At 62.7% G+C, this 25,542-nt stretch overlaps 2 protein-coding genes across 3 annotated transcripts; one reads left to right on the forward strand and one right to left on the reverse strand.

Moving 5' to 3' along the window:
- Positions 1–996: 996 nt before the first annotated feature.
- LRRC56 (leucine rich repeat containing 56) lies at positions 997–19,281 on the forward strand. Of its 2 annotated transcripts, XM_030332360.2 has the most exons (13): positions 997–1,109; positions 2,851–2,923; positions 3,253–3,434; positions 6,984–7,071; positions 7,667–7,727; positions 14,864–14,960; positions 15,033–15,233; positions 15,963–16,146; positions 16,529–16,705; positions 16,784–16,848; positions 17,062–17,198; positions 17,418–17,539; positions 18,914–19,281. In XM_030332360.2, the coding sequence occupies exons 3-13, from the start codon at positions 3,267–3,269 to the stop codon at positions 19,243–19,245; spliced, it is 1,632 nt and encodes a 543-aa protein (XP_030188220.1). In that variant the 5' UTR covers positions 997–1,109; positions 2,851–2,923; positions 3,253–3,266; the 3' UTR covers positions 19,246–19,281. The 2 variants fall into 2 exon arrangements, with proteins under 2 accessions (XP_030188220.1, XP_032450849.1); XM_032594958.1 differs by lacking the exons at positions 997–1,109; positions 2,851–2,923; positions 3,253–3,434; positions 6,984–7,071; positions 7,667–7,727 and having other exon boundaries at positions 14,632–14,960; positions 15,033–15,140.
- Positions 19,282–19,389: 108 nt separating this feature from the next.
- On the reverse strand, positions 19,390–25,256 carry LMNTD2 (lamin tail domain containing 2). The gene is made up of 14 exons (XM_032595099.1): positions 25,218–25,256; positions 24,165–24,472; positions 23,940–24,092; positions 23,447–23,534; positions 23,205–23,318; positions 22,846–22,917; positions 22,676–22,764; positions 22,038–22,330; positions 21,705–21,783; positions 21,229–21,418; positions 21,026–21,145; positions 20,741–20,937; positions 20,149–20,401; positions 19,390–19,997 (listed from the first exon to the last, which is right to left on the reverse strand). The coding sequence occupies exons 1-14, from the start codon at positions 25,254–25,256 to the stop codon at positions 19,866–19,868; spliced, it is 2,127 nt and encodes a 708-aa protein (XP_032450990.1). The 3' UTR covers positions 19,390–19,865.
- Positions 25,257–25,542: the final 286 nt, after the last annotated feature.

Consider the following 25,542-nt stretch of genomic DNA (forward strand, 5'->3'; position numbering starts at 1 on the left):
CGCCCAACTTGGGCAGGCCCCGCAGACCGGCCCACCTAGCTCCCCCCAGCCCAGAGGCTCCAACGGTGCAGGTAACAAACGGCACCCAGCAAATCCAACCGAAAAGTTGCCCAAGTGGGTGACACCCCAAGCACAAACATGCACGTCCTGTCTCCTCTCAAGAAAGACATGTTTTTAACATTTTTTAAAATTTCAGTGCAATGTATCATTTTTACAGAAAGCGTGATGCGTTCATCACACGTGAGACCCAACCTCGCTTTGCTCAGACGGCACCCCCTCCCTGCCCCTATCCCCTCCCGTGCCCGCTCCGTGCTGTTCCCTGGGAGCTCACCCCACTGCAGGCCGTGACCTTGGAGGGCCCCTTCGGGGACCACCCCCGCCCCCATCACAGCACCGATCCCACCGGCCGTGACTGTATCCGGCTGGCGGTCCCGCGCACTGCACCGCTGCTACAACGAGCCGGGCCTGCGCCTGACGCGCACAGACGCGAAGTAAAGGTGCACAAATGGAAGCCGGTGGTGGCGTCCCTCTCGAGCGTGGACACTCCAAACTCCCCTCCTGGTGTCCATGTCTGCATTTGCCTTGTCCTCTGGGGCTCCTTTGTTTTGGCATCCGTCACGCTCCGAGGCGGAGGTAAATCCCGCAGGGCCAGGGCCAGGGCCTCACGGGCGACCCTCCCAGCTGGGAGAGGTGGGTGCTGGTCTGCTCCAGAGACCCGCTTTGCAGGGGCTGACACCTGGCCTGTCTGCGCCCCACCCCGCCGTCCCCGCTTGATGGCGTCTCACCTCTGCCCCGGCTTCCCTCCCAGCCCAGGGGGCGCCCGCGGCCTACGGGGCCCGACGCTCCGGATCCCGATCCGGATTGGCTGCTGCCCCGCCCCCTTCGCCCCGCCGGAGCAACTGTTGCTAAAGGGGCGTGGCTCGACCTGGGAGTCAGGGAGCGTCCCGCGGCCTCATGAATATTTGAGTATTCAAATGACGCTCCGGCCCCGTTGCCATGGCGCCCAGGGCCCGCAACCCCGCCCCCGGAAGAACGACCGACCCCGAGTCGCAGCGAGCCCCCGGCGGCGGAGGGCGTCCGGGGCGGTGGCACACAGACCAACCCCTCAGGTGAGAGCCAAACACGCCTTTGGGCCCCGGGCCGCAGGCCTCGCTGTCTCCCCGTGCCTCGGGGCAGACAGGCCGAGGAGCAGGCCCCAGGATGAAGCAGCAAAGCCGGTGGGGAACTCAGTGGTGCCCCAGGTGTCAAATCTGGTCTTCCAGGGGCCCTGCGCAAAACCAGTAGCCGGGCTCCCACTCACCGGGATAGGAGGGGCCCCAAGCCCCGCCTCTGGGGAAGATTGGGAGGCAGGGACCCAGACTCTGCTCTGGGAGTTTCCGTGGTGGAGACCCACAGGGGACCAGGCCCTGCCCTCAGAGCTCCTCCCGCTGTGGTGAAGGCCTGGAGGGCGGAGGGGACCCAGAGAGCTGATGAACCAGACCAGGGACTGGCATTAGCCTGGGCTATGGGGACAGGACAGCCCCTTGGGTTTCCAAACCTGGGAGGCTTGTAGGGCTCGCAGAGTGGCAGGGCAGGGGCTGGGAGTAGAGAGCCATGAACAGCACAGACAGGTTCCAGCCAGTGCACGAATGTGAGGGGACAGTGTTTACAGGCCCCTGCTCCTTGGACCCTGAGACCTTTGGGCTGGACCGGACCGATGCTCTGGGCCCCGTCAGGGGTAGGACCTCTGCTCACCTGCTGTCAGGCACAGAAGGAAGGAGCAGTGGGCTTGGCCCTTAAGGCTGCCAAGGGCATCCTGGGGCTGCAGCCTGACCAGCCCATGCACTCCCGTCTCCACAAGGCTGGCAGGCCTGGGAGTGGGGTGACCGGCACATTGCCAGGAGGCACAGTGGTGGGGTCCTCCTGCCAGGCTTAGGGCTTTTCACCAGCTAGAGAAAGGCAGGCAGCAGAGGAAACTTTTGGAAAGAAATCCTGGCTGGAAACCCATGGCCCTAGCCTCCCTGGATCCTGGGTGTTTGTGTCACTTTCCAGGCGAGGTCACTGAGGCGCACAGAGCCAGGGCTCGGCAACCCTCCCAAGGCCTCTGTCAGAGCCCGGCTGGCCACCCTCCCTGCCCTAAGCATGGCGGAGAGGATGCGTCTTGAACGTCCACAGAGGCTGATAGATAAGAACAGTGGCTGGTGACTAGCACAGAGCCCTGTACGTTGTGGATGCAGCGGGCAAGCATCCTGCCCGCACAGAGCCCGCGTTGTCTTGGGGTAAGGTGCTCACTCAACAGGATGAGTTGTAAACGCAGAGGACCATAGAACGAGTCAGACTTATAAGGAGAGTAATCCAGGAAGGAGAGGAGGGAATACAGGGGCAGGGTCAGCGAGGCCTCAACCCAGTTGGAGGGAGGTGGCCAGAACATCCGGGCAGACTTCTGGCTCTGCCCCAGAGACGATTCCCAGGTCCGGGGCTTGGCGGGTATCTGCTCTTTAAGGACCAGTGCCAGGCGAACCTCGTGCAGGTGGCTCAGGGACACGCTGAACAACGCCTATGGGGCCTGGGGCTGGGGTCCTCAGGAGGGACAGCATGCCAGGGAGCCCAGCCCATGAGGGACAGTCCACTGTGGCAGACCCGGAACCCCTTTTGGAAAGAGGATGCGCCAGCCACCACCTGACTTCTTCTTCAGCCGGTCCAGGTCCCTCATCAGGATGACTGAAAGCACCTGAGGGCCAGTCCCCACACTGGCAGCCCATGCATCTCGGCACCTGCTCACTTCTGAGCCCTGTGACCTCAGTCCTGCCTGTCTCAGATCCCCTGGGCACAGTGACCTGGTCAGGAGACCAACCCACCTCTCTCCTGCAGGTGCCACTTGGGGACACATACCGCCCCCTTGCCTGAATGCTTGACCCGTGGTGGAAAAAGGCAGCTGCCTCAGGTGAGGGGGCTCAGCGGGCACGGGGGGCGGGGAACGCCTGAGAGCCTAGTCCTGGGCCCCCATGCTTGGAGACCATCGGGGGAGACGCACAGCACGGGCCTGAGGCAATGGCTTGCTGCTGGTCACAGCTGAGCTAAGGCTGAGCAGGGGACTGGTGGGGGGGGGGTGCGCAATGAGGCCCCCAGGCAGGGGGAAACTAAATGAGTGACAGCCCCCCAGAGCCGGACAGGGGGAGCCTCACCAGGGGCTGGCTGTGCAGGGGTTTAAGCCAGGCTGCAGATCTGAGGGAGAACAAAGGCTTGGCATCGTTGCCTTCTGCCCATCCCCAGCAGGTTGGATGTGAATGGACCAGGCCTGGGACAAAGCCCGCGGGCCTTGGCCGAGCACAGCCGATATCCTGTGTGCGGGAGCTGAGCTGGCTAAGGCCCGCACAACCCCTGCCCCGAAGAGCAAGGACCCGGGCAGCCATGACGAGCAGTTGGTAGAGGAGTACCTGTCACCTGCCCGACTGGTGAGTGCCAAGGGCTTGGGGGCTCAGGCCGCAGGGCTCCGCGTGGGGCAGCATCCCAGGGCTGGTGTCCGGCCTGCCCTCGGTCCCCAGCCCTCTAGGCTTGCCTGGCTGACAGACGTCCTCAGCCCTGCTATGTGACACAGGTGCTTGGTGACACAGATGTGCCCCGCCATTCAGGACCCCAAAGGGAATGAGCCGGGCAGGAATCCCACAGGTATTTGCCTGGTACCCGCTGTGTGCTGGGCTCCAGGGACCCCTCTGTGAACTGCTCCATGACCTGAGGAGCCCCTCGTTCAGCGGCTGTCATCCCGGCAGGAGACACGGCGGGGGGGGGGGGGGGGGAGCCGTCAAATGCCCGGCACACAGCAGGTGCCAACCACCGGGGATAGATAGATAAAACACAAGCTCAGTAGGGGAGCCCTGGCGTCCGGGCCCAGCTGGTTAAGTGGGGGCCACTCCGGGGTCCCACCGACTTCGTCTGGGGCAGCTGCTGAAGGCTTTCTCCCACATCTGGGGCTGTCAGCCCCGCCCCTGTCATGAGGCCCACCAGGACGCGGAGAGCCCTCACGGCTCCCGATTCCTGCCCTGCGACCCTTCTGGGCAGCTCTGCACGTCACCCGCCGCTGGCCATGCCGAGGGGGCAGACCCCGCCAGCTGCAGGCACCGCCACACCCACCCTTGCACGGGGTACGAGGGTGAGAGGCTCATGGAGAGGGGTCCCTTGGAGACCCTGCCGTGACATACTCACGACGTGCAGCAGAAGGAAACCTGGCTGCCCCAGGCCCCACACCTGCCTCCCCCGGCCAACTCAGAGATCGGCGCGGGTGGACTCGCCTGCCAGGCCCTGTCCCGCACGGGCTCCTCTGTGCGTGCAGCCCCCAGCCACCCTGCGAGCCCAAGGACTTTCCCAGTGCCTTGGTCCAGCATGGAGCACATCGGGACGGCCCCCCACCAGCTCCTCAACAGCACCCCCTGACAGGGCCCCAGGGACAGAGACGGATTCACAGCTGCAGGCCACCTCCGTGCTGGCCAGCTCTGGGGTCCTGTGTCCCTTGGTGCCAGTGAGGTCTGGGTTCAGACACAGCGGGCGGACATGTTGGAGGGGGCCAGTGTGCACAGAGCTCGGGGTGGTGCTCCTGTCTCAGGCACGCCTAGGGCCACGGGGAGCCCGGGCTGCCCTGACACGACGGCTGGCTCTCAGAGGGGACTCGGGCACCGGTTCGACCTGGGCACAGGGCTGGAGCGTCCTCTGCTGGACAGAGCAGCTGGCTTGGAGCAGAGCAGGGGCAGGGAGGACCAGGGAGGGCAGTGACCCTCACCTCCCCCACGAGGACCTAGCTCAGCACCCCACGGAGCACCACACACCAGGCGCTGGGCCGGGGCCGACTGAGCGAGCCCCGCCGCGAGCACCCTCAGGGCCTGGAAGTGAGCTCGTGCCAGAGGCCGAGGAGACAGGACACAGGCTCTGGGCCAGGCGGCTGCAGTCCGGGTGCAGGAACCCCCACCCTCCCCGCCCCCGCCCCAGCATCCGCGGAGCCACAGACACTCCCGGTGCTCAACGGAGTGTCTGTGTTTCATTTCCCTTCGTTTTGTGTCCTTCTCGGCTGACAGTGCCCAACAGGGAGGATGTTTGCAGGAGTATGTATGGCCACAGTGTCTTCCTCGGATGGCCGGCGGGACACTCCCCAGAGGGCCCCGTCACACAGAAGGCTTTGTACAGCCTGGGATCCCCGCAACCTCAGGCCCGGGCGGGGTGCGAACGTGCCACGAGGCTGTCTCCTCAGACCCACGTGGACGCCCACCTCAGACTGCTCCCGGGTGAATCTCGCTGACGCTCAGGCGCCCACCAGCAGTCCCCAGCCCCTGGTTGGCAGGGGGATCGCTGTATCCCGTGTGTCGTCTGTGGCCACATAACGCTGACCGTGAGCCTCCCAGACTCTGGCTCCAAAGACGGGTGTCCGTCCTGAGGCTGCCCTGCTCCCAGCCGCACCGCGGGCTCCCGCTGGGATCCAGGCTCGAGGGGCCACACGGGACCACCCTGCTCAGGGCCGACGCCGGGGTGAGCAGCGGCCCGAACCCCAGGTGCAAACTCGTGGGCTCCCTCCGCCAAGCCCAGCTGTGGACGAGGCCACCTGCTCGTGTTGTCGCCCGCCAGGGAATGGGCGCACCGTTCTAATTCAGGGAGGAGTGACCGGCGGTGAGCGGCAGCCTACCCACCCCACATCCAGACCCTGCCACACTCCCCGAGTCCCCACGCGCCCGTCTCAGGCGCTGTCCAGTGTCGGGGAGGGAAACTATACCGCACACATCCGAGAAGGGCCTGTCCGTGAGACCCAGGCGAGCGTGAGGACCAGCGTGGCCCCCCAGCCAGCCTGCAGAGGGGGACACAACAGGCTACCTCGCCAGCCTCTCCCAGTTGAGGGGGGGGGGCCTGGTCTGGTGGCACTGACCCCACCCAACAATGTCTGGGTGCCTGTGCTGGGAACACGCATTGATTGGAGATCGTTCTTGTCCCCTGGTGTGCTTCTGTCCATCCTGGGGCTCCCTTCTACGCTGGCTACCGGCTGGGGAAAGGGACGCTGTTGCGGACGACCTCCGTGACCCCCATTCCGGGCCGCGGCGGGCCTGGTCATCAGGGGCCACAGCCCGTGTGCTTCGTCGTACGGATGAGTCCGGCCGACGACAGGACCGAAAGCCAACATTTGCGATTGTGTCCGGACACGGTCCTCTCTGAGGACTCTGTCACTGCGAGCCGGGAACTCTCCTGAGAGCCCGGGGCCTCTGCGGGTGCGGTGGGTGCCGGGCAAGCTGGCTTCGTCCCTGAGACTGGCTCACTGGGTCGTCCTACCTGCAGGCCCTTCTCAACTTTCTCTCTTGCGGATTGGAATCGAGAGGCCATTTTATTTTTCAGACCCACGGGCTCCAAACCTCCGGGGCTCTGTCCCCTCCCTCTGGACAGCCCCCTGTCAAGGGCACTAAGAGGGCTCGGCTCACTCCGCCCGCAACGTGCTGGGACCTCTCCACTCAACGCGATAAGCTCCTCGTGCACGTTTTCTGCCATCCAGGCTACCGCAGGAGACTGTCTCGCATGGCACAGGCGTCTGCCTTTTCAGACCCCCAACCCGGTCCCAAATCAGTCACCTTGTTTAGTCGTGTTGTCGTGCGGACCGTGGGAACCGTGCCTAGCTCCCGCGTTCTGTATGAATCCGCTATGGCTGCTACGCTCCGTGACAAACAACACCCAGCCGCCGCGGGTGGGTCCAGGCATGCTGGTCCGGGGGGCTGTGGTTCAGCCACGCTCAGCAGACTGGGCGCCGTGCTCCGACACACTGGGTCCGTTGCCCGGGTCTCATTTGGACACTGGCACCCTCAGGGCAGGCCCTCATCTGCAAAGAGCCCCACCAGCCAGAGCCATCCCTGGCCAAGGTCAACACAGATGAGGCACGGGCATTTCTGCCCCCTGTTCCAGCCCCACAGCCGAAGGCAGAGACTGGGGAGGATGTGACCGCGGTCCAGGCCCCAGGGCTGACTCTTCATTGATTTTTGCAGCGCGCCCTGGCCCAGGTAGATGACCTTCGACTGGCGGGCATGCTGGAGATGTGCGTCAGCACCCGTGAGAGCAGCCTGGGGAACTTCGGTGAGAGCCCCTCCCTGTCCACACCCCACCGCTGGCAAGGTCAGACTCCGTGAGGGTCCGTTCGCTGGAGGGCTCCCTGCCAGGCTTCGGTCTTTGGACCACCGCACCCCACGGGCCTGCCCTGCATCCCTCTTTCAGGATCGGGACTGTCTTGCAGGGTCGATGCCGCGTTCTTGGAAGGAGTCTAGCTCAGAACCCTTTCCCTGGGGGTTTTAGGGTGCGCAAGGACACGGGCTCGGGGGTTCCTGTGCTCTGGAACAGAGCCGCCAGTCGATGCAGGTTATGTGTGGGGTGCCTGTGGCTGGAGCTGGGATGTGGCTCAGGGATAGGACCCAAGCTGTGGCGGCCCCGCCACACCAATGGGGCGCCCCTCCTCCGAGTGGACTCCTGGAGTCCTGGGGCCTCTTGGCCTTCCGGACGGGCCGTCTGCTCAGGTGTCCCCCGCCCCGTGTGAAGCACACAGCCGCTGAGGTTGCCTCCAGGACTCAGAGCAGCCATCCGTCAGCGGCCAAGGGGCACGGGTGTCTCCGGAGGGTGCAGAGAGGTGAGTGAGGGGTAAGGTTAGTCTCTGACCTCTCCCTCCTCTGGCCCCCAGGGGTGCACCTGCCCAACCTCAGCCAGCTGAAGCTGAACGGTAGCTGCCTGGGCTCCGTGAGGTGAGCACCTGCCCTGGGATCCCGGCGGGGGGGGTCCCCACCGAGAGCCTCCTGGCGTCCTGCTGCCTCTGTGTCCGGGCCCTAATGCCCGCCCTCCAGCCTCGCTCTGGGACATGTGGCACGTGTCACCCACCCCCAAGTTTGTTGGAGGCACCTGCCGAGAGTGACACCCGCCCCTCAGAGCCTGTAGTCAGCTTCAGGCTGGTCACACCAGGTCTCCAAGGACCCACCACGGGGTGCCCGGAAGATGCTCCCCATCTTTGGCAAGGGTCCCCAACAAGCAAGGGGTCTCCGGTGGGTGCCCCAATACCACCCAAGCCTTCAGGGTTCAGGCATCCCTGCGGCGGGGCACGTAAAACGTAATGGCACGTGAGTCATCAACTGAAGAGACAAAATTCAAAAAACTAAAGACAGATTAACGTCCTTTGTTACGTCATTGGCCGGAAAGAGCAAAGCTGAAGCAACATCAGACTGTTTTGGTGTCGGAGCAAAATGGGTTTTACGTAGCCAGGGCCGGCCAGCGTGAGGCAGGGGGTCCGGTCAGAATTCTGGAAAACGATCCAGACGTTTAAATGGGCTCTCAGCACCCAGTCATGTCTAGGGGAGTCCAGAAAGGTATTTATGAAGCAACCTCCTCTCGAATGCTTTCTTGATTTCCTTATTTATACTGTGATTTATCAAATAAAGGTCAGGTGCAGCCCCAAGGGCCAGAGCAGAGAACGGGCCTCAGGGGGCACAGAGGGCACCGTGTCTGCAGTGAGGGTCTAGAAAGTGGGGTTTCAAGAACGTGCCTTGAACGTGCGGCTAAGCAGTGTTCTGACAGAGAAATCAACAAAGACAAAAAATCCTCTTTACTCCTTCCTTGTTGAGGCTTCAGATTAGCTCAGCGAATAATGAAGTGTATAAAACTCATAAACGAAAGAATGAAAACTACAGAGAAGTGGAACGTATTATAAAATTAAGAAATATGATACATCATTTGTAGCAAAACAAAATAATTCAATTCCAAGAGAACAAAAAAAAAAAACCCCCCAATTCCAAGAAAAATGATTAGATCATAAATTGCAAGAAACACGTTCTGTCCCTTGATAACAACAGCGACAAGTGTAGCAAGTCTTTTAAGTTTTCTCTTCCTGAATCCTGACACTGGGCCACATGAGGGTTGCAAATCTCCACGGGCTGAAAGTGGACAACAGTTTGTAAAAGGAAGCTATCTAATTAAGCGTGGCAATCCAGTCAATTCATGTGCGGCTTAGCTGATAACAGCCATACTGACGGCATATAAATCTCAGGCCGGGGTGGGGCGCCCAGGCTCAGTCAGAGGAGCGTGCGACCCTTGGTCTGGAGTCGTGAGTTCGAGCCCCACGTTGCGCGTAGAGATTACTTAAAAAAATAAAATCTCAGGCGTATCTTAAGGGCTGGAAAATGATTACGACGTAACGTCTGTCCGTTCGTCGGCGGACTGAGAGGGAATTCAGCAGCTGAAATGTCGCCGGCGTGAGGGCGGATGTTCTTGATCACACGGGCTGAGCGTGGCTTAGACTACTGCGGGGCTCCTCAGCCCCGCCTGCCCACGCTGACCTCGCCTTGTGGCGGCCTTCGCTTCCACAGAAACCCTTCGGTTTACCCGGTCCGTCGATTCCGGCTGGTGATTGGGTCTCATCCAGGAAGTTCGTCCACGCCCCCGAAGTCGCGGGATTATTCTGCCTCTCCTTCCTTCACTCTTACGGTCTCTACCTGTGAGGTCGCCTTCAATGGCGGCATGAGATCCGGGACCCAGTTTAATTCCGCCATACGGTGAGCCCCTTTTCCCGACATCGTCTCTCCAGCAACCACCGCCTCCCTGCAGACCACTCTGCCGCTTCCCGGGTCCTCGCGCAGATGTGGACGTGGGAGCTCTCGGCGGCGTCTGTCCGTCTGTCCTGCACCAGTGCCACGATGCCTGTACCCCCTAGGGCTGTGAGTTCACGTGTCCGTGTCCGCGGCCTCCTCGTCGCCTTCCTTTTCCCAAAACGACCGGGCTGCTCCCGAACGCGTCTCGTATTTGACGTTTACGATCTGTTTGTCGGGCGTTGCCCGCACGACTCTTCCGGATTCTCTTTGCAGCGAAGAAAGATTCACCCGCTACTTCGGTGTATCGTTACCCATACACGTTCACGGAGATGAATAGCTCTCCGCCCGTGTGCTCTCTTACGTTTTTAACGGAGTCTTTAAGCTTCCCCTAGGTAGGAAGTTTGTCATCGGATAGAAAGCCTTCCGCCGCAGGTCACGGGACGCTGTATCCCCCAGCGCGCACCCGGGCCGAGCCCGTTCCAGGCCGCGGACGAGGCGGCCGTTGACCGGCACGCACGAGGCCCGAGCAGCAGAGATGTAGTCTTTCCCGGTTAGGCAGAGCAGAAGTCAAGGCGAAGGTGGACGGCCCTGGCTCCTTCTGGCGCTGCGAGGGGGAGGAGCCGTTCGTTCCGCTCCGCTGGGGGGGCGGGGGGGGGGCAGCTGCTGCCGTCTTCGGCGCCCCTTGGCTCGTCGGAGCCTCCGCCCCGTGTCTGCCCCCACGTTCACCCGGCACTCCTCCCTGTGTCCCCACCTGCGTCCCCACGTCCCCTTTTCATAAGGACACCAGACGATATTAGCGCCACCCCGCGCCGCGGGGAGCTCGTCTTAATAATTACACATGCTACAACGCCTTCTCCAGACAGGGTCGCATCCTGAGGTGCTGGCAGGTAGGACTTTGACTACGTGTTGCTGGGAGGGGGGACAACCCTTCATCCCGTAACGGGCAACGTGGCCCTCCTGCGTCTGGACAGTAAGAACAAGCAGGTTCCCAGCGTCCTCCTGAGTTTCTCTGTGCAGAACCGCGTCCTGTCACACTCCCCGGCACCAGCCGCCAGGAACAGAATGTGATCGTGAACCGAGGCGGCGTGAGCTCAGCCAGGAGCCACCCCTCCCGTCCCCACTGCTGCTGGGACGGGGCAGACATCGGCCTCCCTGAGACCAGAACTAAAGGACCACACGTTTACGGGATTTTTGCAATCACGCGTGGGGCTCCGTTTCTCTTGTATTTTCTGGTTGGTTACTATAAACGTAGGAGAACTACGCTGATGTAGCGTAGATTCTTTTCCATCAGTACAACACTACCGACTCTCATACGTGGGTCTTGTCTCTGGCAACCTCGTGTCTTGATTTTCGACGGAGCAAACTGCCAAGCTCTCCTAGAACCCCAGTAATTTGTTAGTTCAGTCGGGGTTTCTGTCTTGAAGATAGAAAGACCGGCAACTTTCCCTTCTAGCCCACACGCTTCGTCTCACCCCGTAGCCTCGGCGGGCCCGCCCCCCCGGCACGACGTGAAATACGAGCAAAGACGGCGGCGGGCACGCTTGGTTTCTGTCTGTCTGAACGGGCACGTGTCTCAGTTTCTCTGCGTCTGTCCACACGATCACGAAACGACTACTCCTGGACCCCATCGGTGGTGGTGATCCTTCCCTGTGCGTCTGCGGTTAGGACTACTGGGTCACGCTGAGTTAACATCACTGTGACTTTGAATTCTATTTGCTCGGCAGTCTTCCTGTCCGTGCTCACGAGGGCCAGCCCTTCACCTGCCCTGTACTTCCCTGGTTCTGGGATCAGGGGTTGACGCCTACGTTGCCTCCCCCTCTAACTGTCCTTTTCGACGGCTCTATTTTTTAAACTTCTTGTGTACAAAACCATTGTGGAAGATCGACATTGTCGACCCCTTGGTGGCTCATTAGAACTTACTTTTAAAACCGGTAGGGGCGTCCGGGTGGCTCTGTCGGTTGAGTGTGCGACTCTTGCTTTTGACTCCGGTCACGATCCCAGGGTCATGGGATCCAGCCCGTCGGGATCCTGACAGCACAGAGCCTGCCTGGGTTTCTCTCTCTCTCTCTCTCTCTCTCTCTCCTTCTCCCTCTCCCTCTCCCTCTCTCCCCCTCCCTCTCTGCCCCTCCCCTGCTCTCTTTCTCTCTTCCTCTCTCAAAACAAATAAATAAACATTTTTAAATTAATTCACGAAAACCAGTCCAGGTCTGAGGACTGTGAGGGTTGGGGGTATGGCCATCACCACTTAATTTTCTTTAACCGAGCTTCGTATTCCTTGCGTGCCCGCTTTATCTAGGTTTTCAAAAATGTTGGTCTATATTTTGTTTACAGTGTCTTCTGTTTGTTTGCCACGGCTGCGCTGGCTGTAATTCTTCCTCCTTTGAAATGCCGTGTATTTGTTGGCATCGTCTCCTCACCTTCGCTTTGCGGAAGGTTGTCCGTTAACTTTTTGCGGAGTCGGCTCTCGGCTCTGTTGGCTTTCTGTACAGTCCGGTTGTTACTCGTCTCGCCCGCATCTTTATTGGGTCTTCGCTTCTTGTTCTGTTTGAAATGTGCTGTTGTCCTCTTTCCGGCTCCTTGAGCGAAATGCGTAGCTCTGTTGCGGCGATCCTCCCAGTTTTCTGAGAAACACACTTGAAGATGCAGCCCCGTCTTCCTGGACAGCGTCAGGCGTGGTTCCCCAAATTCCGCGTGCTTTGTTCTTTGTCATTACTTCCAAATGTTCGGTAATCTTCCTACTGAATCTGAGATGAGGCAAAATCGGCCAGTTATTCCCCCGTGCCCACTCTTCTGTAACACCGGAACTCCACCTGCTTTCAGCTGGTCACGTAGCCGCCTAGCCCCCCCCGCAGCCCGCCCTGGCCGTGCCCCTCGGGTCTGAACCACAGGTCACAAGCAGACTCTGGAAAGAAATGGAATGGAACAATAATGCCATCTCAGAAATGAAGACACACTCCAAAGAGGTCCTGCAGGGAACCCAGCACAACGTGCCGCGTGGAGAACAGGAACGGTCCAAAACGACCACCACCTGTCCAGTAAACGGCGTCTGTACGAACCACAAGGGCGGAGGGCAGGCGGAGGGTCTGCTGGGCACGTAACTGTAATCGCTTCAGAAGGAAACCGAAATAATGGAACAGAACAAATAGTTAAAGGTTAAAGAAAACTTGTGAGGGCGCCTGGGTGGCTCAGTCGGTTGAGTGTCCGGCTCAGCTCAGGTCAGGATCTCACGGTTCGTGGGTTCCGAGCCCCGCGGTCGGGCTCTGTGCCGACAGCCTGGAGCCTGCTTTCGGATTCTGTGTCTCCCTCTCTCTCTCTCTCTCATTCTCTGTCTCTCTCTCTCAAAATAAATAAAAGTAAAAAAAAATTGTTTTAAAAAAAGAAAACTTGTGAGACACAAAAGAGGACTTTCAACCACACGTTGAAGGGAAAAATCGAAGGTGGCCAGCTAACACTGGAACGCCCCCTAACGAAGTTACTGGACGTGAAGATGAAATCTGGAGGCGGCCGAGGAAAGGCATCACCTCCTCCTGAAGGTGAACCAGTCATGTGGCTTCCCGGGGACCTCTCTACGGAAACACTCAAGGCCAGGAGGCGGGGTGTACGCCCACATGCCCCAGTGGAAAGAAAGCAGGAACGGGAATTCCACGCCCCAGCCAATGCTTCGGAATAAGTTACAGATCAAGGAAAATAGTTTGATTGGCCCCTCTCGAAGAAGTCACTAGACACAGACCTCAGCCAATTAAGAGAGATGGGAAGATACACTGGCGCAGCGGACTGGGGGTGAAGTGGAGACCCCGTACGGGAGTGAAGTTCACAAAGGTGACGTGGAGGTCGGGTGGGGACGGCAGCCAGGTGAGGCTGTGGGTCAGACATCACATGGTGGGGGGGAGGGGGCACGTGCACCGGAAGGTCTGAGGAATCACCGAGCCGTGCAGAAAAGCCATCGGATGTCACGGGGCTGGGAGGAGGACACAGGAACAGGAAGAGCTAAGCAGGGAGAAGGGCAGACGCCAAGTCCCGAGGCGAGAAGACGCAGGGGTGCGATTTCAGGAGCACAGGAGTCACGCTGCAGCGACTGGTCCCCACCCTCACCCCAGGCCCCGGCAGGGAAGCCCCCCCACGTCAGGGTCCCGGCAATGCAGCTCTCCTAAGCAGCATTTCAGGCCCTCGCCCCCAATTCGAATGCCCAAGAAGCCATTAATGGTACAACTAGGAATATTAGGGTGCCTGCAACACGACACGCAAAAGTCCCGGGGGAGACTAGGCAATAGAGGGAGGAGAGTGAAACCCCCAAACTTCAGCAGATACTGCGAGAGACACGGAAGATGTGGCTTCTTGGCATCTTCAAAAACAAGAATAGCATGCTACGAGAAAAGAGCAGAGGACAATGAGGGGCACTTAAGAGTCAGACATGGCGGCCAACATAAAAACATCAGTAGCAATGTTGGAAAATGGGCAAATCTCCCAGAAAGCAGAAGACAAGGCAGAGAGATGGAAACAGCGGAGAGAAGATAAGAACACGAGGGTCATCCTCAGACAACCGGGGAAGGACTGGTAGAGCTCCAGATGTGAGAACGGGGAACACGGAGAGAGAAATACAAAAGAAATGCCATCAAGAACCTCCCCGAACCCGAGGAAAGGATACACCCTGTCAGGGGGCACCCAGGAATGAAGGGCCCCTGCAGGCAGCAGTGGGCCCAGAGAGCCCCGGCGTTGTTCTAAGATGAGGCGGCACCGGCCTGCCCATCTGCAGGGGAGTGGCGGCAGAGGGAGGGCGATGGGCCAAGACAAGGCTTGGGCAGGGGACGCCCGGGGCAGGGGTGGGGGAGGTCTTGCAGGCACAGCTGGCTGGCAGAGGGGGTGTAACTTGGGGCAGCCAGCCACAAGCACGGCCCAGAAAGGGAGTGGGGCTGATCCCACCGGGGCAGGGCCGCCTTGCCCAACCCCCCCTCCCCGCTGCAGCAGATGGTGGGTGGGTGCGGCTCAGCCAAATAACCCCGCCCAAAGGCGCCTCCCCTCCGCCAGACCCAGCCCTCCGGGGGGCAGGAGGAGGTGGCTTCTGCCTGTGCCCCGACCCGGGAGGCTGCAGCAAGGAGGGAAGGCAGGGAGGCAGGGGGCTCCGGGGCCCTTTCCTCAGCCTGGAGGCTGCCACGCACCAGCCACAGGTCATGGGCAGCCCTGCACCTGGAGAGAGCCAGATGCGGGTGGTGGATGGGCTCGCGGCACAGCACAGGGCCTTCGTGGACGCACACGTGGCCCTCCAGCCCAGGACGGCGCCGACCAGCCGACCCTGCCCTCCACAGAGACCTGGGCACCTCCCTGGGCCGCTTGCGGGTGCTGTGGCTGGCCCGCTGCGGCCTGACCGACCTGGATGGCATTGGCTGCTTCCCGGCCCTGAAGGTGGGTCTGTGGTGCCCCGGGCTGGGGAGAGGGTGCCGGCCAAGCCCTGGCTGAGGCCCCCTGCTGTCCCAGGAGCTGTACGCCTCCTACAACAACATCTCCGACCTGAGCCCGCTGTGCCTGCTGGAGCAGCTGGAGGTCCTGGACCTGGAGGGTAACAGTGTGGAGGTCTTGGAGCAGGTGCGTTACCTGCAGCTGTGCCCGAGGCTGGCCACGCTCACCCTGGAGGGCAACCTGGTGTGCCTGCGGCCAGGGCCCAGCCCCTCCAACGAGGTGCGTCTGGTGGGCGCCCGGGGAAGCACGTGCGCGGGATGGGGAGACGCTCTTGGCCCTCCCACGGCCCCAGGGGCCTCTCCGCCCACCCGGACGCTGGTCATGTCCAGGCAGGGCGGCGGGATCGTCCCCAGGCGCGTCCCCCAGGCACAGTCCACCTGCACCCTGTGACTTGTTCACCGGGAACTCATTCTCTGGTATCGCTGGAGACCTTCTAGGCCGGGACCGGACCCCACGGGGCCACGTGCACACAGGCCCCCAGCCCACGCACAGACCCCCGTGAGGCCCACGCACACACCACATGGAACCACGCGTGTCCGGTTCGGTCTGCACATGGAATCACACACGCACACTCACACACAGCCCCGTGCACGCCCAGTCCAGAGCCCCCCTCATCTCCCGCAGGCCTGTGCACACCCCACACAGCTGCCCACACCCCCGCACTGCCCGTGCCCAGAGCGCACTCTTCCCGCCCTGCTAGCCTCCACGGGGTGGTGGTGCCCAGCTAGGCCACAGCTCTGGGCTCAGGGGAGCTCCACAGGCCAGAGGACACCACTGGACCTTGGCTGTGAGCCTAGAGGGTGAGTTCACGTGCGGGGGGGGGCCTAGGGTCCCCGCAGTCCCTGGTGGCCAAGAGTGACCCAGGCCGGCACCCACAGGAAGGTCTGGAGGAATCGGCCACGGGAGGGGCCCGCTAGACCCAGGCCCGCCACGCCCTCCACCCTGCAGGTGCCCCCCGGCTACAACTATCGGGCAGAGGTGAGGAAGCTCATCCCACAGCTGCGGGTCCTGGATGAGGTGCCAGCCACACACACGGCCGTGCCGGCCCCCCGGGAGCTGCGCCAGGACTGGCTCATGGTGAAGGAGGCCATCAAGGAGGGCAGTGTCTCCGAAGGCCTGTTCCCCGGGCTGGGTATGGCGGCCACTCCCCTGCCCTCTGGCAAGGGCTGCCCTACCCCGCCTGGAGACCTTACCGGCTGGAGCCCCAGAAGACGCCCCCCCCCACCGCCCCCAGGAAGAGAGCTCTGCACCCCCCAGCACCCCCCTAGGCCTTTCAGAGATGAGCAGCCATATTTCACATCCCTTCTCAGCCTTGACCTTCTGTCCCCAGAGCCCCGCATACCTGCCCCCAGGCCAGGATAACCTCCCTGTGAGCAGAGCAGCGCCTGGTGGGGTGTGGGCCTGCAGACACACAGACACGTGTTAGGGGGCCGGGGTCCCTGGCCTGTGGACAGTGTCACGGGCTGGCCGGCTGGCGTGTGCTTCCGTGACCTCTGATTCTGACCCTCGGGTAGATCATCCCCACGGAGCCCCCATCCGGACACTCGGCTCCCAGCTCTCCTTGCCTGAGACCCAGCCACGGGCCCCCAGGCCACGGCCCCTCTCCCTACTGGTCACTGGGGGTCCCCTGCCGGGAGGCCTGCTTCCCAAGGACCCAGCTCCACAGGACGACACGAGTAACCTCACCCACGGTAACTACCCACCTCTGCACAAAGCTGACCCCGCAGCCCCTCAGCCCCAGAACAGACCCAGCCACCCCTCTTCTTCAGGTGCTAGCCGAGTCCTCTGCGGAAACCCCACCAAAGGCCTGCGGGAGCGTCGACACCAGTGCCAGGTGTGGCTTGTCACCCCCAAGTGGGTCACAACTGCAGTGCTACCACAGGGGACCCGTGTGCTGGCCTGGCAATGCCCTGGCCTACAGTCACTGCTGGCCAGAAGTCCCAGCCTCCCCAACACCCTGCACAGCCAGATGAGTCCTGCCTTCAGGGTGCCCCCCACCTAGCCCCCTCGAAGGCTGTGCCCCCAAACCAGCCCCTTCTCTCCTCAGGCCTGGACACCTCCGGAGCAGCTGGCCCCACAGGAGGACCTGGCTGCCAGTGCCCCCACCCCAGGGCCTGACCCTGCAGACAGCAGTGACCTCCTGGCCTTGGCTAGGCTCCAGGCCCGGAGGGAGCTGCGCCTTCGGTGGGTGCCCCTCCCCCTCCCGGCCCCCAGCCCTACCACTGCATGTCCTGGTTTGGTGGGAGGTCATGGCAGGGGAGGGGGGGCTGCCTAGGTACCCCGGATGGCTGGGGCAGCTGGCTGTGGGAGCCTGAGGCCGGGGGACCACCCCAGAGCACATTCGTTTGGGAATGGCCCTAAGGGCAGGGCTGCACCCCCTCCCCCCTCTGGTCCCCTCCCCAGTAGGTACCTGGAGTCCCAGCAGGAAGGTGCCACAGCCCCCTGGGGCCCACGGGGGGCGCCCGAAGAACAAGAGGACGAATCTAAGCCCAGGACTCCCTCTGGCCCCCAATGTCTGGTCCCAGGTACTGAGAGTGACCCCACTCACTGCCCCAGACCAGCATTCATCGGCTTGGGTCCCCTTCCTCAGCTGGACTCTGAGAGGGGCTGTAACGGGGAGGGCCTCTCCTGATGGTGAGGACTTACAGTCAAGGGTTCCAATCCCAAGTCCTCCTCCCCTGAGCGCTCGGGATAATAATGCCCCAAGGGCTGGACAAAAGGGGGTATGAGCAGGGGCTCTGGACTGAAAGAGAGGGTAGGGTGGCAATGAGTGGCCAGGACAGGCCCACTGGGCAGGGAGCAGGGCACAGGCCAAAGGAGGGGAGAGGCCGCCAAATGGGCCAGGGGACTGAGGCGGGGAGGGTGCTGCCCTTACCCTGCACACAGGGCCTGTGCTGGGCCCAGGACGCGAGTGTCCTGCATGGAACAAACGTGGGGGGCTGTAGAGACCCTCACGCAGCAGGGCCCAGGGAGGCTTCCTGGAGGAAGGGTCTGAACTGACGCGTAGAACTGAGGGGGCAAGCCTGGGAAGGGGGCATTGTAAGCAGGGGCAGCAAGTACATAGGCCATAGGCGCTTTTTTTTTAATTTGATTTTTTATTTTTTTAAATTTACATCCAAATTAGTTAGCATATAGTGCAACAATGATTCCTTAGTGCCCCTCCCCCATTTAGCCCATCCCCCCTCCCACAACCCCTCCAGTAACCCTCTGTTCTCCATATTTAAGAGTCTCTTCTGTTTGGTCCCCCTCCCTGTTTTTATATTATTTTTGTTTCCCTTCATAGGCCATAGGCTTAAAGGTTGGCTGAATGACCCTCCTGTGGGTTGGGGAGTCAAAAGGGCCAGGATGGAAGAGGGACAGGACAGACAAAGCCTGTGCCCTTCCCCGTGTGGGCTTGTGCCTGGGCTGTTGGGGGGGGGGGGAGACAGAGGACAGGCAGGGCAGCCAGCGGGAGTGGTAACAGACAGTGGGGACCCAGGGACAGAAGGGTGCCAGGGCCTCCCACTCCAGGCCAGGTCCAGGGAAGCACTCACTGGTCACGGCCACACCTCCCAGTCTGCCCTGAGGGGGGTGCCAGGGCCTCACTCTATAGCGGAGTGTTAGGAACTGGCCCAGGGCCACTCTTGGTGCTGCGACTCAGTGACCCAAAGCCAGAGCTCAGACTTTGTGGCCTCTGCATGCCCAGAAGTGGGTGTGGCCCCAGCGAAGTCACAAGGCCGCAGAGCCACAGCCTCCCAGGGGAGCACAGGAAGTGGAGGAGAGGGGTGCCGCTGTGAGGGGGTGAAGGGCTGGGGGAGGGGTCCCAGGGGACACTGCCACCTTGCTGTGGTGGCCCTCGCCCCATCTACTGATCCCTGTGGGGACCCTTGTCTGACAAGCTCTCTTTCCTTGTTTTCCAGAGTCTTCTAGGACTTCAGGCTGTAACCTGATCCCCTCTCCCCCTAAGTTCCCTTTGCCATCTGATTCCAGCAACACCTTCTGGGGGTCCCCACACCTGCAGTTCAGGAGGCGTAGGCTCAGAGCCCTAGGCAGCTTGAGGCCCGGCCTGGGTCAGGGGCTAGCTGCGGTGACAGCTCTAAGAGGCCTGGAGGTGGCCTCGGGGCCGAACCCTCGAGCCCAAGGATGTCCCAGCCCAAAGCCAGCCCCGGATCCAGCAGCCAGACCTCCCCGGCCTCCGGTGCGTGCAGCACCTGAACCCTATCACCCCAGCCCAATCCCACCCCTAGTGTAACCCCCCACCCGCTGCCAAGCTGGCCTGGACTGCGGGCCAAGGAGCCCCAGTGTGGTCGTGGGAGCCCCATGTGAACTCTGGCCTCATGGAACCCAGAGCATCTTGGAGAGTGTGTTGGGGGGCGGGAAACAGGCTTGACATAAGAGGGACCCTTCTTGGTGGAGGGGAGTGGGGGGGTTGGGACTGCCAGGGGTGGGCACAAGGAAGAGCCCAGGATAGGAGAGCCCAGTTCCCCACCGCGGGCCCCGCTGCCCGCTCCTTCCATGGGGCCCGGCCTTCCCAGGAGGAGTGGTCAGAGCGGGGAACCCGGAGGACACAGGCTGGGCCCAGGCTGAGGTGGCCGGAGTGCAGCCAGGCCCCCCTCGCCCCCCGACCCTGGGGGATTTGTGAGGGTCCTCGCCCACGCAGGGACAGGGCAGCCAGTGCCCTTCCCTTGGGATAGGGCACCCCAAAACCAAGCGAACCCGCTTTAAGGACTCTCAGGTGTACATGAATGCGGTTTACTTCGTAGGCGACGTTGGTTCAATAAATTGTGCAGCTGGCACTGCTGGCCTCCCACGACTTTCTCCCAGCGCGGCCCATCGGCCTTGGGCGCCCACGCCCGCGCTGCCCTCCACCTTCTACACCCGAGCGCCCGGGTCCGCGGTGACCGGCGGGCAGGGGAGGAAGCGGAAGCCGTATCTGCTCTCAGCCGTGCTCTGCACTGACAGGGCTACCATCGGGCAGCCCCGGTCCACGCTCCTCCGGCACACCTGGGGGGGCGGAGCCTGAGCGGCGCGGGGGCGGGGCCTGGAGGAGCGGAGCCCGAGCGGCGCAGGGGAGGGGAGGGGCGGGGCGGGGCCGGGAGGGGGACCCCGCGGGAGCTCGGGTATCCCGCCACAGCCCGCAGGCGCGCGCGCTCACCCGGACCGCGTGCTCCTTGCTAGCCCCGCAGTGCTCCTGGCACAGCCCGGCCTCTGCGAGGGACAGCGACGGGATGGGGTCGGCCGGACTCCCACTCCTCGGCGGTCCGCCCGCCCTCCGCGTCCCCGTGCGCTGACCGGGCAAGGCGGGCAGGAGCTCGGGCGTGCGGGTCTCGGCGGCCTCGGGCCGCGCCGGCACCTCTCGCGGGCGGAAGAGCTTGCTGGTGCTCAGCCGCGGCAAGAGGCCCCGCGTCCTGGTGGGGCAGGAGGGTAGTGAGGTCCGGAGCCCGCCCGCGGGAAGGGCAGTCCTGGAGGGGAAGGGGCCTGGGGAGGCGGGAGCCAGGGGCTGGTCCTGCAGGGCACGCCGCGTGGGAGCGCTCTTGAATTACTGGGGGGGGGGGCGGGGGGGGCGGCGAGGACGGGACCCGGGGAGGTGGGTGGTGGTCCTGCACGGGAACCCGTCTGGAGAGCGGCCTCAGAGGGGATTGGACCTGAGGCAAAGGAATGGTCCCTTAGCAGGGAGTCTGGGGGGACGGTTTTTGCGGGGGTGGGTCCTGGGAGGCAGAGGAGACCCAGGGACCCGCGGTGCCCACCCGGGCCTCCGGCGTCTGGCTCCAGCCCCCCGCACCCTGCCCGCGCGCGAGTGTTGAGGCCCGCGACTCTGCTCCCCGGGGTCGGCCCCAAGCCCGTCCTCTGAGAGCGGGAAGCGGTCTACGGAGAGGTCGGTGTTGTCAGCGAAGATCCTCGAGACCGGGGTCACGCAGTGGGGGGCCCGGTGCTCGCTCAGGACCTGCGGGCCGGCCGGGAGGGGCGCAGCGGTCACCCCCAGCCCGCGGGGCTCTCCGCCCACCCCATCCCGGTCTGAGACGCACCCTGACCTCGCCCTTGGGGTTCAGGAGGAGAGTCACGCATCCCCGGCCGGAATGGAAGTGGACAGGCTCTTGGCCCAAGGACTTCGGCGGCTGCTTCTTGGTGCTGCTGGGGCCCTCGCCCCAAACCTGCTGGACAGCGCGGGGCGGCGGGTGAGGGGCGGTGGGGGCCGGAGCAGAGGCCACGAGGGCTCGCGGGGCGCGGGGCGCACCGTAACGTGGTGCCCTGGAGCCAGCAGCGTGCCGGGCGGGAAGCGGTACATGCACACCGGGAAGCCGTACAGGAGCTGCCGCAGCGTGAGGCCGCCCAGGTCGGCGGTCTCCTCCAGCGACTGGTTGAGGACGCGCACGAACCTCTCCTTGCGGCTCACGGCCACGATCTTCAGGCTGGAGTTAATGGGGCTGGGCGGGAGAGCAGGGAGGGTAGAGGCGCCCCTCCGCCGCGGTCCCGCTAGGAGACCCACCCCTGCTGGGATCCCCCACCCCCACCCCGTGCCGCCCCCCTCCCCTCCCACGGAGGCGGCGCCTGGGATGCCGGTGCTCTGAGTCTGCACAGGACTCCCCTGTCAGGACCGTCTTGCCAGGTGGGTCTGGGGGGGGGTTCCGGGGATCCAGGGACAGACCTGTCGGAAAGAGGACCTCCATATGGAGGATCCTCTGGGGACGTCGAACACGAGGCCAGACTAACCTGCAGTGCCCTGAGGCCGCACGTGGGAGAGGAACAGCTCCAGGGGTCAGATCCACAGCAGGAGGGACGGCCCTGGGGGCTGAGGGAAGAGGAGGGACAGCTCAAAGTGCTGGGGAGGGGTGGGAGGGAGCGAGCCAGAGTGCAGAGGAGGTAGCGTCTCACCCAAGGCCACCCACACCCCTGGGGATGAGGCAGGAGAGGCCCCCAGCGGCCTTGCGCTGAGCTGTTGCGGAGACCAAGCTGCCGGAGACGGCCGTTTAGGGTTTGGGGCGGAGATCCCAGCCTCACGGTGGGGGGAGGGAGGAGCCGCCAGGGAGACCCGCCGTACCCCACCTTCAGGCAGTGCCCGCATTTCCCTGCCGAAGCTCCTCCGGTGTGGTTTTGTCAACTCAGAACTGCGGCCCGCAGCGCAGGGTGGCTGTCCCGTCACCTTCTGCACGCGATGAGGCTCAGCCAGCCAGCCACTGCCGGGGTCGGAGTCTGTGCCCCCTGAGCTGCTGGTGCCCAAAGTGGGCAGGGAACGCCACTCGACGCTCTTGAGACGCTGTTCCACACACTCTCTACGCAGCTCCGAGCCCCACTGGCCAGGCACTGGGGCCGGCGGGGATGGCAAGGCCCGGGGGTGCCTGTGGGGGCCACAGTCTGCTGACCTGCTTGCTGCCTGCTGGCTCTGGCTTCTGAACTCCAGCCCTGCCCCCATCTGACCTCCCCAAGGTGGGCGGGGCACCCCGAGTTGTGGTTCCAGTCCCTGGGACCCAGCCTGGGAGAAAGGCCATAGATGGACCGTGATGGCTCAGGAGCCCTTTCCCTTCAACCTTCACCTCCTCCTGTAGATCAGAGAATTGACCTTGGGAGGTGTCAGTGGCTCGTCCAGGGACACTAAGGGGAGATCTTGGACTCTGGTGCACACATGCCAAGGCACGCCCTCTCCTCCCTTCACCCCCGCAGGAGTCCCTGACCAGCACAGTTACTTTTGATCTGAGTTGGACTTGATGTTGGCGAGGAGGTTGGGATACCGATGGGCAATGCTGTTCCAGTCTACGTCCTCCAGCCGGAAACCCTGGCCAGGAAGCAACGGGAACATGGCTCTCCCCTCCCACGGGCCCACCGAGCCATGAAAGCACACGGGGGCCTTGCTTACCTCTCCAGTAGAGGGGACCCGATCATTCTCAGAGAGGTCACTGGAGTCCATCAGCGTTTCTGCAGTTACCACCTGCAGAAGGGGAGTGGAGGCCAGTGGGCGGGAGCCGGGGAACGAGCCTCTCCCCTTGGAGCCTCACCAGCACCCCAGGCACACATTTGCTGCGCATCGGGTGGGCGGAACCAGGGGGTTCCTCCCTGCCTTAGACCACGGTCCTGGGGGTCAGGCTTCCCGGGCAGGCCAGGGCCCCCCAGCGGAAGCACCAGCCTGGAAGGGACACCCTGGCTCTCCAAGGGAGGTCCAAGGAGGGCTGGGGAGTGGGACGTGGGAGGCAGGAGGGTGGGCCGAATGGGGCTTACCTCCACACTGCCGGTGGAAGATCGCAGCACGCGACCCACCCAGGAGGAGCGGGCCAGCTGCAGGAGGCAGGACCTCTGGAACGCCTGCAGCTCAGTCTCCAGCTGGGACTTCTCCTGCTCCGGGAGGGTGCGTGGGTGGGGCAGGGCCTTCTCCCCACCCCCGGGGCCAACCCCTACCTGGCCCCTGATCCTCACCCCAGCCTGGGTCCCCTGACCAACTCTTGATCCCACCTGCCCCTCACCAGTTGGGCCTGTTCCTTCTGGCCTTTCAACTCCAGAGTCAGCTTCTGGACCTGGTTCTGCAGGAGCTTCTCCTGCCTGTGTGAGCAACTGGGGGAGGGGCCATCTCAGCAGCCCCCACCTCGAGGTCAGTAGCCAAGGAAGGGAGGAGGAGGGGCTCGTCTTCACTGACAGTGGAGGCCTAAGGGCACAGAGTCCCACCGCGCCAGGCCAGGTCGGGTTCTGAGAGGTGCGGGTCATAGGTCGAGTCTAGCTTCAGCGGCCGTCGACATGTTTAGAGTCAGGGTCTGGGCAGGTTTACAGCATATTCACTCTTTCAGGGTTAGGTCGGGGGGTCAGAGTCAGGTAAGGATAAGGGCTAGAGGCAAAAGTCAGGGTAATCATCAGGTGGGAGTGTTGGTCAGCCCCAGCGGTTGGGGATGAGGGCAGACAAAAGCCATTTCAGGCCAGGACAGAGGCTGGGTTGGGCCGAAGGACTGGCACTTTGCCGCTCACCTCTCGGGTGGCAGTCCAGCCACCTCGTACAGGATGTGGCAGCGCCGGGCGTTCTGGCGGTTCTGGGTGGTCCACCGCAGAGCCTGGATCTCCAGTTCCCGCTGACCCCACAGCAGCCGCAGGGTGCGGGGGTCCGAGGACTCAGGGGCCAACCTGCAATGCCAGCACCCTTGCCACTTGATCAGGCCCTGGCTCCAGCTGACCACCCCTCCCTCGCTTCCTTACTGCAGGTTGACGGGGAAGACCACGGGCGTGGAGCTGGGCTTGGTGTCCTTCGGGCACGCAGGAGCCACTGGGTCTTTGGGTGTGCCAGCTGGAGGCTCCGGGTGGTCGCTGACCGGCTCTTGGTCCGCCAGGGATAAGGCAGCCTGTCTCTCAGCTTTTTCAGCCTCTTGGCAAGGCTCAGGGGCCATTCTGGATGTTCCTGGGGGAGCTGAGATGGGTAGTGTGGCTGTCACCCTTGTGTCCCATGGGTCGGTACCACGTGGGGCTCTTCTTTCACGGCCACAAGCGCGTGCCTGTGTCTGACAGCCCTAGACAGCATCACTCCAAAAATGCGCTTGTGTGTGTGCGCGCGTGCGTGTGCATGCGCACGTGCGCGCCCCCAGGACACCAGATTGCCGGCCACATGTGTGTCTATGTCTGTGTGTTTCTGACCAGGACAAGGCAGCAGATAACTGTCCCCCACCCCCTTCCCCAAGCAACACATCACCAGGGTGTTTGCACATTTCCTGTCGTCTCTCTGTCACCCTTGCCCTCTACGACCTGAGGTCCTGCCCTCAGCCTAAGGCAAAGGTCCCCAGAGGTGTTAATCCTTTGCCCGTGATGCCCCCAGACCCAGGGCCTTACCCCCAACACTCACCTGAGGCCTGAAACCCAAGCAGGCCTAGGGAAAGAAAGGCTTTACAGTGTTGCCATGGATACCAGCACCAAAAGGGGAGGGGCTGTTTGTTACCAGCAGCTTCCAGGGAGACCCCAGACCAGGACCCTGAGTGAGTCCTGGACCCACCTCCAGATCCTGCCTGAAGGAGAAGTGGTAAGAGGCTGGGTTGTCGGCCAGTGAGCCTCAGGAGGCCCGGGGAACCACAGAGCGACCAGCCAGGCCTGCCGTGGCCACACAGTCCACCACCCCCAGCCTGACTGCCTGACTGTGGCACTTGGTGGGTATCGGGGGCATTGCTGCCCTGTATGTGGGGCTTACTGAACTCTAACCGGCAGTGAGGCCCTCCTGAGTGTTTTCCACAGCTTCTTTGTCCTCAGAGGCTGATGCCCACCTACCTGGCCCCCAGGCAAGAAGCCCCCCCTGCCCCCATCCATCTCTACCCCCTGGGTCACCTCAGGGAGCCCCGGGGAACCTCTCATAACCACGATAACTGTTCCCTCTGCCCCACACCAAAAATGAAGCACCAGATCTGACACACAAACTGATGCTCTCCAGCCTTCACCCCGACCCCTTTCTAACCTTTTCTTTTTCTTCTTTCTTTCTCTTTCTTTCTTTCTTCCTTCCTTCCTTCCTTCCTCCCTCCCTCCCTCCCTCCCTCCCTCTCTCTCTCTCTCTCTCTCTCTTTCTTTCTTTCTTTCTTTTATTCATTCATTCATTCCT

This window comes from Lynx canadensis, chromosome D1 (genome assembly GCF_007474595.2).
Source record: "Lynx canadensis isolate LIC74 chromosome D1, mLynCan4.pri.v2, whole genome shotgun sequence".
Lineage (NCBI taxonomy): Eukaryota > Metazoa > Chordata > Mammalia > Carnivora > Felidae > Lynx > Lynx canadensis.